General features: G+C 38.4%; 2 protein-coding genes across 2 annotated transcripts in view; both read left to right on the top strand.

Annotated features, from left to right (window-relative positions):
- Positions 1–12,176, top strand: part of LOC135477408 (ATP-dependent translocase ABCB1-like) — a 78,325-nt gene that overhangs the window by 24,596 nt on the left and 41,553 nt on the right. The window contains exons 2-3 of the mRNA XM_064757485.1: positions 5,482–6,091; positions 7,831–7,967. Of these exons, the coding sequence (XP_064613555.1) occupies positions 5,642–6,091; positions 7,831–7,967 (587 nt within the window). The 5' untranslated portion in view covers positions 5,482–5,641. The remainder of the gene's footprint in view (positions 1–5,481; positions 6,092–7,830; positions 7,968–12,176) is intronic.
- LOC135478294 (bifunctional endo-1,4-beta-xylanase XylA-like) lies at positions 4,444–5,621 on the top strand. The gene is made up of 3 exons (XM_064758568.1): positions 4,444–4,452; positions 4,703–5,291; positions 5,482–5,621. The coding sequence occupies exons 1-3, from the start codon at positions 4,444–4,446 to the stop codon at positions 5,619–5,621; spliced, it is 738 nt and encodes a 245-aa protein (XP_064614638.1).

Below are 12,176 nucleotides of genomic sequence, written 5' to 3'. Positions count from 1 at the left end.
TTTAATTTATAGCTTCTCATGAGTGAATGAGTGCATGGGGTAGCTTCTCATGACTACCTCAGCACAGACTATACAGGTATGTGTGGAGTATATCTCCTGTGTGCGCTAGCTAATAAAGACATTGTCTCAATTGTTTGAAATTTGAAATCGTTTCCATACATTACCTTCTTACTTAGTAACTGTGGTGAATTGATTAGATTTAGCAGTTTTTGTACATTAAAGCAGTTGATGTGTTCACTGTGAGTATTTTTTACGTTTGTACGTGTAATGAAAGGTTAATACACCAGAATCAGATCGTGTGATATAAATTTTGGTTTTTATAGAATTCAATTTCTATACTGTCACACCTTGAAAAATACCTGGAAAACAAACTATAGAGACAAACATAACATTTGTGAGTAGTAAAGCTGAGTTCTGGCCAGGGCAACATCCATCTGTAAGTGCCAGCTGATGAACCTGTTTTCCTGTAATAATAAACACCTTTTTGTCAGTTAGGTGTTTTCGAAGTGTTTGAGTGTATTTTTGAAAAGGGAGCAAATTGGTTCAAATTTTTTTTAAAACTAAGTTTAGGTGAAATTTCGTAATGAAGGAAGGAAATGAAGCCTTGAACTTTAATATGTGAAAGAAAAGGTGTGTTATGAAAGGGTTCATTAGGACAACGTGAAACATACAATGTAGAGTGTGTTATGAAGGGGTTCAGTGAGACAACGTGAAACATAGAGTGTGCTATGAAGGGGTTCGTTGAGACGATGTGAAACGTAGAGTGTGTTATGAAGGGATTCATGGAGACAACGTGAAACATAGTGTGTTATGAAGGGGTTCGTTGATACAACGTGAAACAGAGTGTGTTATGAGTGGCCTGGGTGAGCCACATGTAGCTCTTTAGTGTATCAGGCAAAGAGTTTGTCTTCTCTTATAGCTGCTGAAAAATAGGTCTGGAAGGTGCTAAATACCTCTCTATATCCTGCTGAGCTCTTAGATAGTGAGCTCAGCTCATTTATAATTAACAAACAGATCAGGACAAAATGGGATTTTACTGTCCTCAAGACCCCTGGCCTGGTACCGTAAATATCGCAAATAGGTAATGATGTTGTAGCACTAATAGTCTGGTACGGTATATATTGTAAATAACTGATGCTGTTGTAGCATTAATAGTCTGGTACCGTATATATTATAAATAACTGATACTGTTCTAGCACTAATAGTCTGGTACCTTATATATTATAAATAACTGATGCTGTTGTAGCACTAATAGTCTGGTACCGTATATATTATAAATAACTGATACTGTTCTAGCACTAATAGTCTGGTACCGTATGTATTATAAATAACTGATGCTGTTGTAGCACTAATAGTCTGGTACCGTATATATTATAAATAACTGATGCTGTTGTAGCATTAATAGTCTGGTACCATATATATTATAAATGACTCATGCTGTTGTAGCACTAATAGTCTGGCACTGTATATATTATAAATAACTGATGCTGTTGTAGCACTAATAGTCTGGTACCTTATATATTATAAATAACTGATGCTGTTGTAGCACTAATAGTCTGGCACTGTATATATTATAAATAACTGATGCTGTTGTAGCACTAATAGTCTGGTACGGTATATATTATAAATAACTGATGCTGTTGTAGCACTAATAGTCTGGTATCGTATGTATTATAAATAACTGATGCTGTTGTAGCACTAATAGTCTGGTACCGTATATATTATAAATAACTGATGCTGTTGTAGCACTAATAGTCTGGTATCGTATGTATTATAAATAACTGATGCTGTTGTAGCACTAATAGTCTGGTACCGTATGTATTATAAATAACTCATGCTGTTGTAGCACTAATAGTCTGGCACTGTATATATTATAAATAACTGATGCTGTTGTAGCACTAATAGTCTGGTACCGTATGTATTATAAATAACTGATGCTGTTGTAGCACTAATACTCTGGGACTGTATATATTATAAATAACTGATGCTGTTGTAGCACTAATAGTCTGGTACTGTATATATTATAAATAACTGATGCTGTTGTAGCACTAATAGTCTGGTACTGTATATATCATAAATAACTGATGCTGTTGTAGCACTAATAGTCTGGTACGGTATATATTATAAATAACTGATGCTGTTGTAGCACTAATAGTCTGGCACTGTATATATTATAAATAACTGATGCTGTTGTAGCACTAATAGTCTGGTACCGTATGTATTATAAATAACTGATGCTGTTGTAGCACTAATAGTCTGGCACTGTATATATTATAAATAACTGATGCTGTTGTAGCACTAATAGTCTGGTACCGTATATATTATAAATAACTGATGCTGTTGTAGCACTAATAGTCTGGCACTGTATATATTATAAATAACTGATGCTGTTGTAGCACTAATAGTCTGGTACTGTATATATTATAAATAACTCATGCTGTTGTAGCACTAATAGTCTGGTACCATATATATTATAAATAACTGATGCTGTTGTAGCACTAATAGTCTGGTACCGTACATATTATAAGTAATTGATGCTGTAGAAGCACTAATAGTCTGGTACCGTACATATTATAAATAACTGATGCTGTTGTAGCACTAATAATCTGGCACCGTATATATTATAAATAACTGATGCTGTTGTAGCACTAATAGTCTGGCACCGTATATATGTTATAAATAACGGATGCTGTTGTTAACGTTTGTTAATAGTGCCTGGGAAATAAATTATGGATCCCATCAGCCTACATGTAAATTAAGATGTGTACAACACTGATAGTCAGGTATAGAAAATGATGTCCATGGCTGTCAAAGGTGTCACTCTTTACTGCCGAGGACAAGACACTCACAATCACGCCTCATACTTTTGCGTCATTTATTAAGACCAAATGTATATTCATCAGTATAAAGTTTGCAGCAATTTATTTTCTGACCTGGCTGCCAATGATATTTAAGGTTCTTCTGTTTGCTTCACAGTTGCCTGGAATCTACGATTGTGGAGATGCAATCCAGAGTTTAACGTGCAGGATTTTCTATTTAATATATATATATATATATATATATATCTATATATACACACACACACACACACACTATCTACATGTGCATGTATTTAGATGTACATGTACATTGAGATATAGTCAGTAACGTAATGCAAGGGAGCTATTTGACAGTCAGGTGAAAGAGGATTGTGGGAGGCGAATTCAAAATTTGTTTGGTACATGTATGCACAGAGATCTGTTGTTTTATTTACATCGCTGTGAACAAAAGAGAATGGAAAAACAAAGGTGTATTATGTTTTTGTGAAAGGCTATTGTGTTTGAGTCCACCTGTGTGAAAAAGGTATGTGCTAGTTTTTTAAACTTCTGAATGAGGTGAAGCTGGAATGTGGCTCTAATGTTGTTGGTCTGTAGTCTGTTAATTTGTACACACTTGTATAATTGGACACTTAGATAAGGCCATTATTTAAATTTAGTTTAAGTTTATATAAATCACCTTGTGAATATTGGGTATACATTCCAAGGTATGCCTTAAAATTACATGTAATTATGCGAAATAATTATGACAATTTATTATACCATATAGTGATTGCTTTATGTTGAATTTCTTTATTTAAAATCCATTTTAAAATAATTTTATTTTTTAGCCAGAATAAACAAAAATTCCCTACCACCTTAATTTCCCTGTGTTGTCCGAAGATTTTTTAAGGATGGCCTGAGGTGTCAGTATATTGTACAGCTCAGTCTGTATTATACAGCTCAGGCTGAGGCTGTGTATATTTGTGAATGTAATTTTGAAATTGGATAATCAGCCCCTGTGACAGGTTAAGCCTAGCTGTGAAGCTCTTAATGCCATGTTCGTGCACGACAAGCGTGCTATTCGTTGTGACAAGTGTGATGTTTATTACAGGAAATATTCCCGGAAAAAACAGTATTGATTGCCACGAAAGCTCTCTGCATGTAACTGGTGTCCATGAGGCAATTATTAAATGGAAGTGTTGACGGAGGAAACACATCAGGTTGAATTTGAGAGAGTTTAATTGAGTTTGAGTTGACATTTTATAGACTTAAAATTCATGTGCGTTGCTGAAACGTTGGGCAACAGTGTCTGGTATGGTTTAGAGAGAAATAAATGCTCTAAAATATTACTTTCGGTACTGAACCTACATTTTTGCAGCAGATTTTCATGTATATTCCAAACAAACATCAAACACCTTTCGAAGATCCCAAGAACTCTTTAGAGTCAAGGAAAATGTGCAGCTTGGTCATGGACAATGTTTTAGGTCTGTTGATTGATTGATTTAACTGTTTGACTGAGAATGAGGATATGGAATGAGTCTAGATCTTCATGTAGCCTAGATGGTTGTATTGTTTTGTAAACACTGTGAGACAAGTTGTTATAATCTAGAGCACAACATATAAATGGATACGTGACAACATATAAATGGATGAAGTAGGTAACAAATATAAAATCCATCTTTGTCAGTGTTTCTGGTAAATAGTCTCCTGCTGACATACTTCGGTTTTGATTCATCGCATTTAAATGTCAAGTATTTGTACAAATAGAACTTTTTAGAAAAGATGACTGCATGCGTATGTTCAGAGTTATAATCTGCAATGTGCAACACTCAAATTGTGTTTAGCGCTTTTGTGTACAGGATGAGTGTTCATGTCTTGGTTTCTTAACACCATTATTTCACAAGTCAGTGGATCAGAGTCGCAGTAGCACTCACACAGATCAGTGGACCAATCAGAGTCGCAGTAGCACTCACACAGATCAGTGGACCAATCAGAGTCGCAGTAGCACTCACACAGATCAGTGGACCAATCAGAGTCACAGTAGCACTCACACAGATCAGTGGACCAATCAGAGTCGCAGTAGCACTCACACAGATCAGTGGACCAATCAGAGTCACAGTAGCGCTCACACAGATCAGTGGACCAATCAGAGTCACAGTAGCACTCACACAGATCAGTGGACCAATCAGAGTCGCAGTAGCGCTCACACAGATCAGTGGACCAATCAGAGTCACAGTAGCACTCACACAGATCAGTGGACCAATCAGAGTCACAGTAGCACTCACACAGATCAGTGGACCAATCAGAGTCACAGTAGCACTCACACAGATCAGTGGACCAATCAGAGTCACAGTAGCACTCACACAGATCAGTGGACCAATCAGAGTCGCAGTAGCACTCACACAGATCAGTGGACCAATCAGAGTCACAGTAGCACTCACACAGATCAGTGGACCAATCAGAGTCGCAGTAGCACTCAAACAGATCCCATTGGTAGGTTCATGTACCTCTCAATTTTGCGGATAATCTGTCTCGACATGGGCGCCCCTTGTTCTAGCTCCCACTGATATTGATTTGATCTTCACATCCAGTGGAGCATCCAGGTTTTAACAGTGTGTAATGGAGCTTTGATGATACCCACCAGTGTCTGTTGACCACAATTTTCTGTTTCTCTCTTTAACAGATTCCTTCTGGCAGTCGCCACAAAACAACCGGAAAAAACCATCAAAGATTTATGATCAAAGAGGCAAACATTTTTCAAGAAACTCCTGGAAGAGCTTCGCAGAAAAACTAAGAGGAGGATCGATTTTTGTCGGGAGTTAAATGGTGTGGGACCAGTAACGATGGTGAATGTGAGTGAGCTAGACAAGGGCGTAAACTCGCCCCTGGGAAGTCCAACAACACCGCCCAGTGAACAGAGAGAAGTAGAGACTCACTTGCCAGACGACATTGATTCAGTCATGCCTTCTTCACCCGAAATGGAAAATGAAATCTTGGACAGTGTTGCCAATAGCAACGGGAAGATACAAATTCAAAATGTAGGAGGAGGAGACAATGCTAAGAATGGGAGCCTGCTGCAAGATGTTGGGGATTCCTGTCGTCTAGTCAGGATAACTTCGCCTGATGTAAGCTTGACGCACATCAGTGCAAAAGTTCCCAAAGATGGATCAGGTGAAAATACTGAGACTGCGGTGATCTTTAGTAAGAATAACATGAAGAAGAAAGGCACGGATAAAAAAGAGAAAGAAAAGAAGAAATCAGCAGATGTCAGAAGAGTGGGCTTCTTCCAGCTGGTAAGTTTAAAGAAAAGAAATTGTTAATTTAAATGGATACAAGTACAGTTGAATAATTTTAAATAATTAACATGCTTGTAAGATGCTCATTTATTCATTGTTTTCATGGTGTGCATGCTGTGTTACTGAAATGATCGAAAATGGCAGATATACATGTACATGTATGTATAAATGGCAAATATTCAAAAATTTGTCAGTAATGCAGTCTTTCTTCATAAGTCCGTGCAAAAATTTTTATGGACATTGTTTGTTTCACAATAAGCTTTATCCTCTAGACAATAATCAGATAGATTTAAACTTTATTTTATAGAAATATTCTTTTCATATCTGCTGTGATATAGCAATCGATCACCTTGTGTAATCATTCAGGTTGTTGGGATCACTTGTTGGGGATCACTTGTTGGGGATCACTTGTTGGGGTCATTTGTTGGGGATCACTTGTGGGGATCACTTGTTGGGGATCACTTGTTGGGGATCACTTGTTGGTGTCATTTGTTGGGGATCACTTGTTGGGGTCATTTGTTGGGGATCACGTGTTGGGGATCACTTGTTGGGGATCATTTGTTGGGGATCACTTGTTGGGGTCATTTGTTGGGGATCACTTGTTGGGGTCATTTGTTGGGGATCACTTGTTGGGGATCACTGGTTGGGGATCATTTGTTGGGGATCACTTGTTGGGGTCATTTGTTGGGGATCATTTGTTGGGGATCACTTGTTGGGAATCACTTGTTGGGGATCATTTGTTGGGGATCACTTGTTGGGGTCATTTGTTGGGGATCACTTGTTGGGGATCACTTGTTGGGGACTTCCACCAATTTGGCCTACTCTTAAAACTCCTGCTGTGGGTGAAATTGTGTGCGTTTACCAATGAAACAAGTCAAATCATGGAAATTTTTTGGAAACTTCCTTGCTTTCGTTAATAAGGACCACATGTAGGATGCATTTCACACATTGTAATCTGAATACATCATTTTTGAGCTGAATTCAGTAATTTATGTGTGACATTTACATATTCATGAATATTGATGTACATATATACACCTATAACAAATGAAAAACAAGTATTTGCATTTTCTTCAACCTGATGAGTTGGATTTTCCCCTGCTTTGAAGTTACTGGCAAATTAAGTATCTGTGTTATAAGAACTTGGTTGAGATTTAAGAAATAGAGTCCTTTAGCATTAAAAAGTTTTATGCATAAGTGATTTGATAGAGAAAAAGTTGATAGTCAGAATATTTGGCTTATATTAAACCAATATTTTGTCGCAACATGTGCTCATAACTGTTCAGAAAAGACAAAATTTTAAAGGAAACAAGTAAAGGAAACATTTGCTTTGTATTTCTCAGTACTCAGTTTAGGATGTGTCCTACCGTATTCGCTTAAAGTAAATCTTCTTTTTAGAGTTCATTTTCACGTACCGTTAATGTTGGTCTGTGAGTGAAATGTAAAGTTCACATGGTTCAAAATAATGTTCTACTTCAGCAGTATAACAACTTTATTTGAGCTTGAGTTTTTTGTTACCTGTATAGAGGGTTCAAGATAGGCACTGAGATAGAAGAACTGAATGTTCTGTACTGTGCACAGTACAAATTCTTTAGTGTGAGTAAGGATGGATTCTGTGTACGTGATGTACTCTTAGTTCATCAATTTGGACAGGCCCAGTTTATGTCGTGCCTGCTCCTGGACTCCAGCAGTGCTATCAAATATTCACAAGATCTCTGATGGTTTTTGCTCGACAGTTCCGCTTCTCCAGCAAGATGGACAAGCTTCTGATGGTTGTGGGGACACTTGGTGCTATAGGAGCAGGATGTGTCATACCAGTGAACTTCATCATCTACGGCAATGTGGCAATGACCTTCATACAAGGGGCTAATCCGTGAGTTACAAAAACTGATGTATCAATTATTGATTTATTTATTTATTTATTTATTTGATTGGTGTTTTACGCCGTACTCAAGAATATTTCACTTATACGACGGCGGCCAGCATTATGGTGGGTGGAAACCGGGCACAGTCCGGGGGAAACCCATGACCATCCGCAGGTTGCTGCAGACCTTCCCACTTATGGCCGGAGAGGAAGCCAGCATGAGCTGACCAACTGAGCCACGGAGGCCCCATCAATTATTGATGTGACCCGTGGGTCCACATACACAGCTCTGTATCCACCTCCACACATCTGTGTAGCCACATCCACACATCTGTGTATCCACATCCACACATCTGTGTATCCACATCCACACATCTGTATTCACATCCTCACAGCTGTGTCCACATTCACACATCTGTATCCACATTCACACATCTGTATCCACATTCACACATCTGTATCCACATCCACACATCTATGTATCCACATCCACACATCTATACATACATCTGTATGTACATCCATATACATGTATCTATCCACGGCCACCCACTTGTATATCAACATCCATATACATGTATCTATCCACGGCCACCCACTTGTATATCAACATCCATATACATGTATCTATCCATGGCCACCCACTTGTATATCAACATCCATATACATGTATCTATCCACGGCCACCCACTTGTATATCAACATCCATATACATGTATCTATCCACGGCCACCCACTTGTATATCAACATCCATATACATGTATCTATCCACGGCCACCCGCTTGTATATCAACATCCATATACATATATCTATCCACGGCGACCCGCTTGTATATCAACATCCATATACATGTATCTATCCACGGCGACCCACTTGTATATCAACATCCATATACATGTATCTATTCACGGCCACCCACTTGTATATCAACATCCATATACATATATCTATCCACGGCCACCCACTTGTATATCAACATCCATATACATGTATCTATCCACGGCCACCCACTTGTATATCAACATCCATATACATGTATCTATTCACGGCCACCCACTTGTATATCAACATCCATATACATATATCTATCCACGGCCACCCACTTGTATATCAACATCCATATACGTGTATCTATTCACAGCCACCCACTTGTATATCAACATCCATATACATGTATCTATCCAAGGCCACCCACTTGTATATCAACATCCATATACATATATCTATCCACGGCCACCCACTTGTATATCAACATCCATATACATATATCTATCCACGGCCACCCACTTGTATGTCAACATCCATATACATGTATCTATCCACGGCCACCCACTTTTATATCAACATCCATATACATATATCTACCCACGGCCACCCACTTGTATATCAACATCCATATACATGTATCTATCCACAGCCACCCACTTGTATATCAACATCCATATACATATATCTATCCACGGCCACCCACTTTTATATCAACATCCATATACATATATCTATCCACGGCCACCCACTTGTATGTCAACATCCATATACATGTATCTATCCACGGCCACCCACTTTTATATCAACATCCATATACATATATCTACCCACGGCCACCCACTTGTATATCAACATCCATATACATGTATCTATCCACGGCCACCCACTTGTATATCAACATCCATATACATATATCTATCCACGGCCACCCACTTGTATATCAACATCCATATATCTATCCACGGCCACCCACTTGTATATCAACATCCATGTACATATATCTATCCACGGCCACCCACTTGTATATCAACATCCATATACATATATCTATCCACGGCCACCCACTTGTATATCAACATCCATATACATATATCTATCCACGGCCACCCACTTGTATGTCAACATCCATATACATGTATCTATCCATGGCCACCCACTTGTACATCAACATCCATATACATGTATCTATCCACGGCCACCCACTTGTACATCAACATCCATATACATGTATCTATCCACGGCCACCCACTTGTATATCAACATCCATATACATGTATCTATCCACGGCCACCCACTTGTACATCAACATCCATATACATGTATCTATCCACGGCCACCCACTTGTATATCAACATCCATATACATGTATCTATCCACGGCCACCCACTTGCATATCAACATCCTCAAATCTGTATCGACATCAACATATCTGTATTCACATCCATTTTCTTTGAAAAACTCAGTTTGGAAAAAAATTTGACTTCATATTTTGAGCGATAGGTCAGGTTTTTTTGACCAAGTGGCCCTTTATGATGGATGAATCAATAAGTATAAATGGAACTGTGGTGCTTGAAAAAAAAAAACTTTAGGTGAAAGGTGGTAGTTTCTTTTCTTGGGTATAACACTACCCCTTCGAATTGCATTACATATTAGATGTTCATTTTAGTTTACGACATCTTTGCTCACAGTAGGGCAGTCATGACTAAGGGAGTGCTTAATTTACTCTTGTGCTCATCTTAGTACAGCTGCTACAGGAAATAATGACAGGTCTGAATCACAATGCATGAGCCCATTAGACCATCCTGTTGTGAGCAAGCCATGCCATTATTGAGTCATTACTGTCCGGGTCGTGCCATCTGTCAGGGTTGACCATACCATGGTACATGTGCGCGATTATTCATTCACTAGAGGTGGAGTTCTGAAGAAGGTAGCAGAAGCCGGGTGTTGTGGGGGATAGGGTGTGCTAGTGAAATGGTCATGTTGATAAGTCTTAAACTTTAAATAAACACACATTAAGATGAGGCCTTAGTTTGAATGCTAATCCGTCATATGTACTGTGCACTCAAGGCCGTTATCTGCGCTGGAACTTAACTCTTTGAGTTAATTACCCTTTAATAGGACAAGCTACTGTAAATAACCACACTTTTTGTTCTGGACTATCTGCCAATTTTTCCTGATTCTATGAGTTGTATTGATTTGGGAAAGGCGCTAGCACAGCGTAATGACCCAGGAGTCTCTCACCAATGCAGTCGCTGTGAGTTCAAGTCCAGCCCATGATGGCTTCCTCTCTGGCCATACGTGCCAGCAACCTGCGAATGGTCGTGGGTTTCTTCCGGGCTCTGCCGGGTTTCCTCCCATCATGATGCTGGCCACCGTCGTATAAGTGAAATAATCTTGAGAGTGGCGTAAAACACCAATCAAATAATAAATAATAATAATAAAATTTTGGTGTTTTTGAGATTCATTCAGAACATGGGATATTCTGCTGGAAAATTGTAAGTTTCAGCACCAAAAATAATATTTTGTGACATATATTTGCCTCTTTTGTTGGCGAAATGTTAGGTCATTTGGCGTATTTTCAAAAACAAGTTGACCTGTTCTGCTAGATTGATTGATTTGCTAGAAAATCAAGTAACTTTTAAATATGCAGAAAACTGCTTGGCCATTCAAATGGTAGGGTATCACCATTCATATGGTAGGGTATCACCATTCATGTGGTAGGGTATCACCATTCATATGGTAGTTTATCGCCATTCATTTGGTAAGGTATCGCCATTCATATGGTAGGGTATCGCCATTCATGTGGTAGGGTATCGCCATTCATAGGGTAGGGTATCGCCATTCATGTGGTAGGGTATCACCATTCATATGGTAGGGTATCACCATTCAAATGGTAGGGTATCGCCATTCAAATGGTAGGGTATCACCATTCATATGGTAGGGTATCACCATTCATGTGGTAGGGTATCGCCATTCATATGGTAGGGTATCACCATTCATATGGTAGGGTATCACCTTTCAAATGGTAGGGTATCATTATTCATGTGGTAGGGTATCACACATTTAGCCAATGGTGCAGCATGTACATGAATGCAGAAAAAAATTAACATACTACAATAATTTATACAATAAATACACCAAAAAATTAAACTTTCCCTATACCTAACATAAGTTGTGACTAAAATAATTCATTTCACTTCATCAGATATTTCTCCATGTTTACTGCTGAATGCCAACACCTCTGGAAACAGTAAGAGTGTTTCTAAGAGGAGATGGTAGATTATTTGACTGATTGAAAGTCCAGTTCCTAAGCAGGTCAATCCAAATTTCATTCAACTCAGATATCAATTTAAGATAAAGCTAGTGCACAGTGGTTCAAAAGTGTATTAACAGTTAAGCCTGGTTAAGTCCCATTTGTTTTATATTAGGCAAAGACCGGTATCAAGAT

The sequence above is a fragment of the Liolophura sinensis genome, chromosome 11 (genome assembly GCF_032854445.1).
Source record: "Liolophura sinensis isolate JHLJ2023 chromosome 11, CUHK_Ljap_v2, whole genome shotgun sequence".
NCBI classification, from domain to species: Eukaryota; Metazoa; Mollusca; class Polyplacophora; order Chitonida; family Chitonidae; genus Liolophura; species Liolophura sinensis.
The sequence above is the reverse complement of the archived record's forward strand: the minus strand, read 5'-3'. Positions and strand labels throughout refer to the sequence as shown.

What these genes read in the sequence shown, in the direction of transcription:
- LOC135478294 (XM_064758568.1), top strand. An exon ending in CACTCAAACAGATCCCATTG is followed by an intron (nt 5,292 to 5,481) that starts GTAGGTTCATGT and finishes TCTCTTTAACAG; the next exon opens with ATTCCTTCTGGCAGTCGCCA.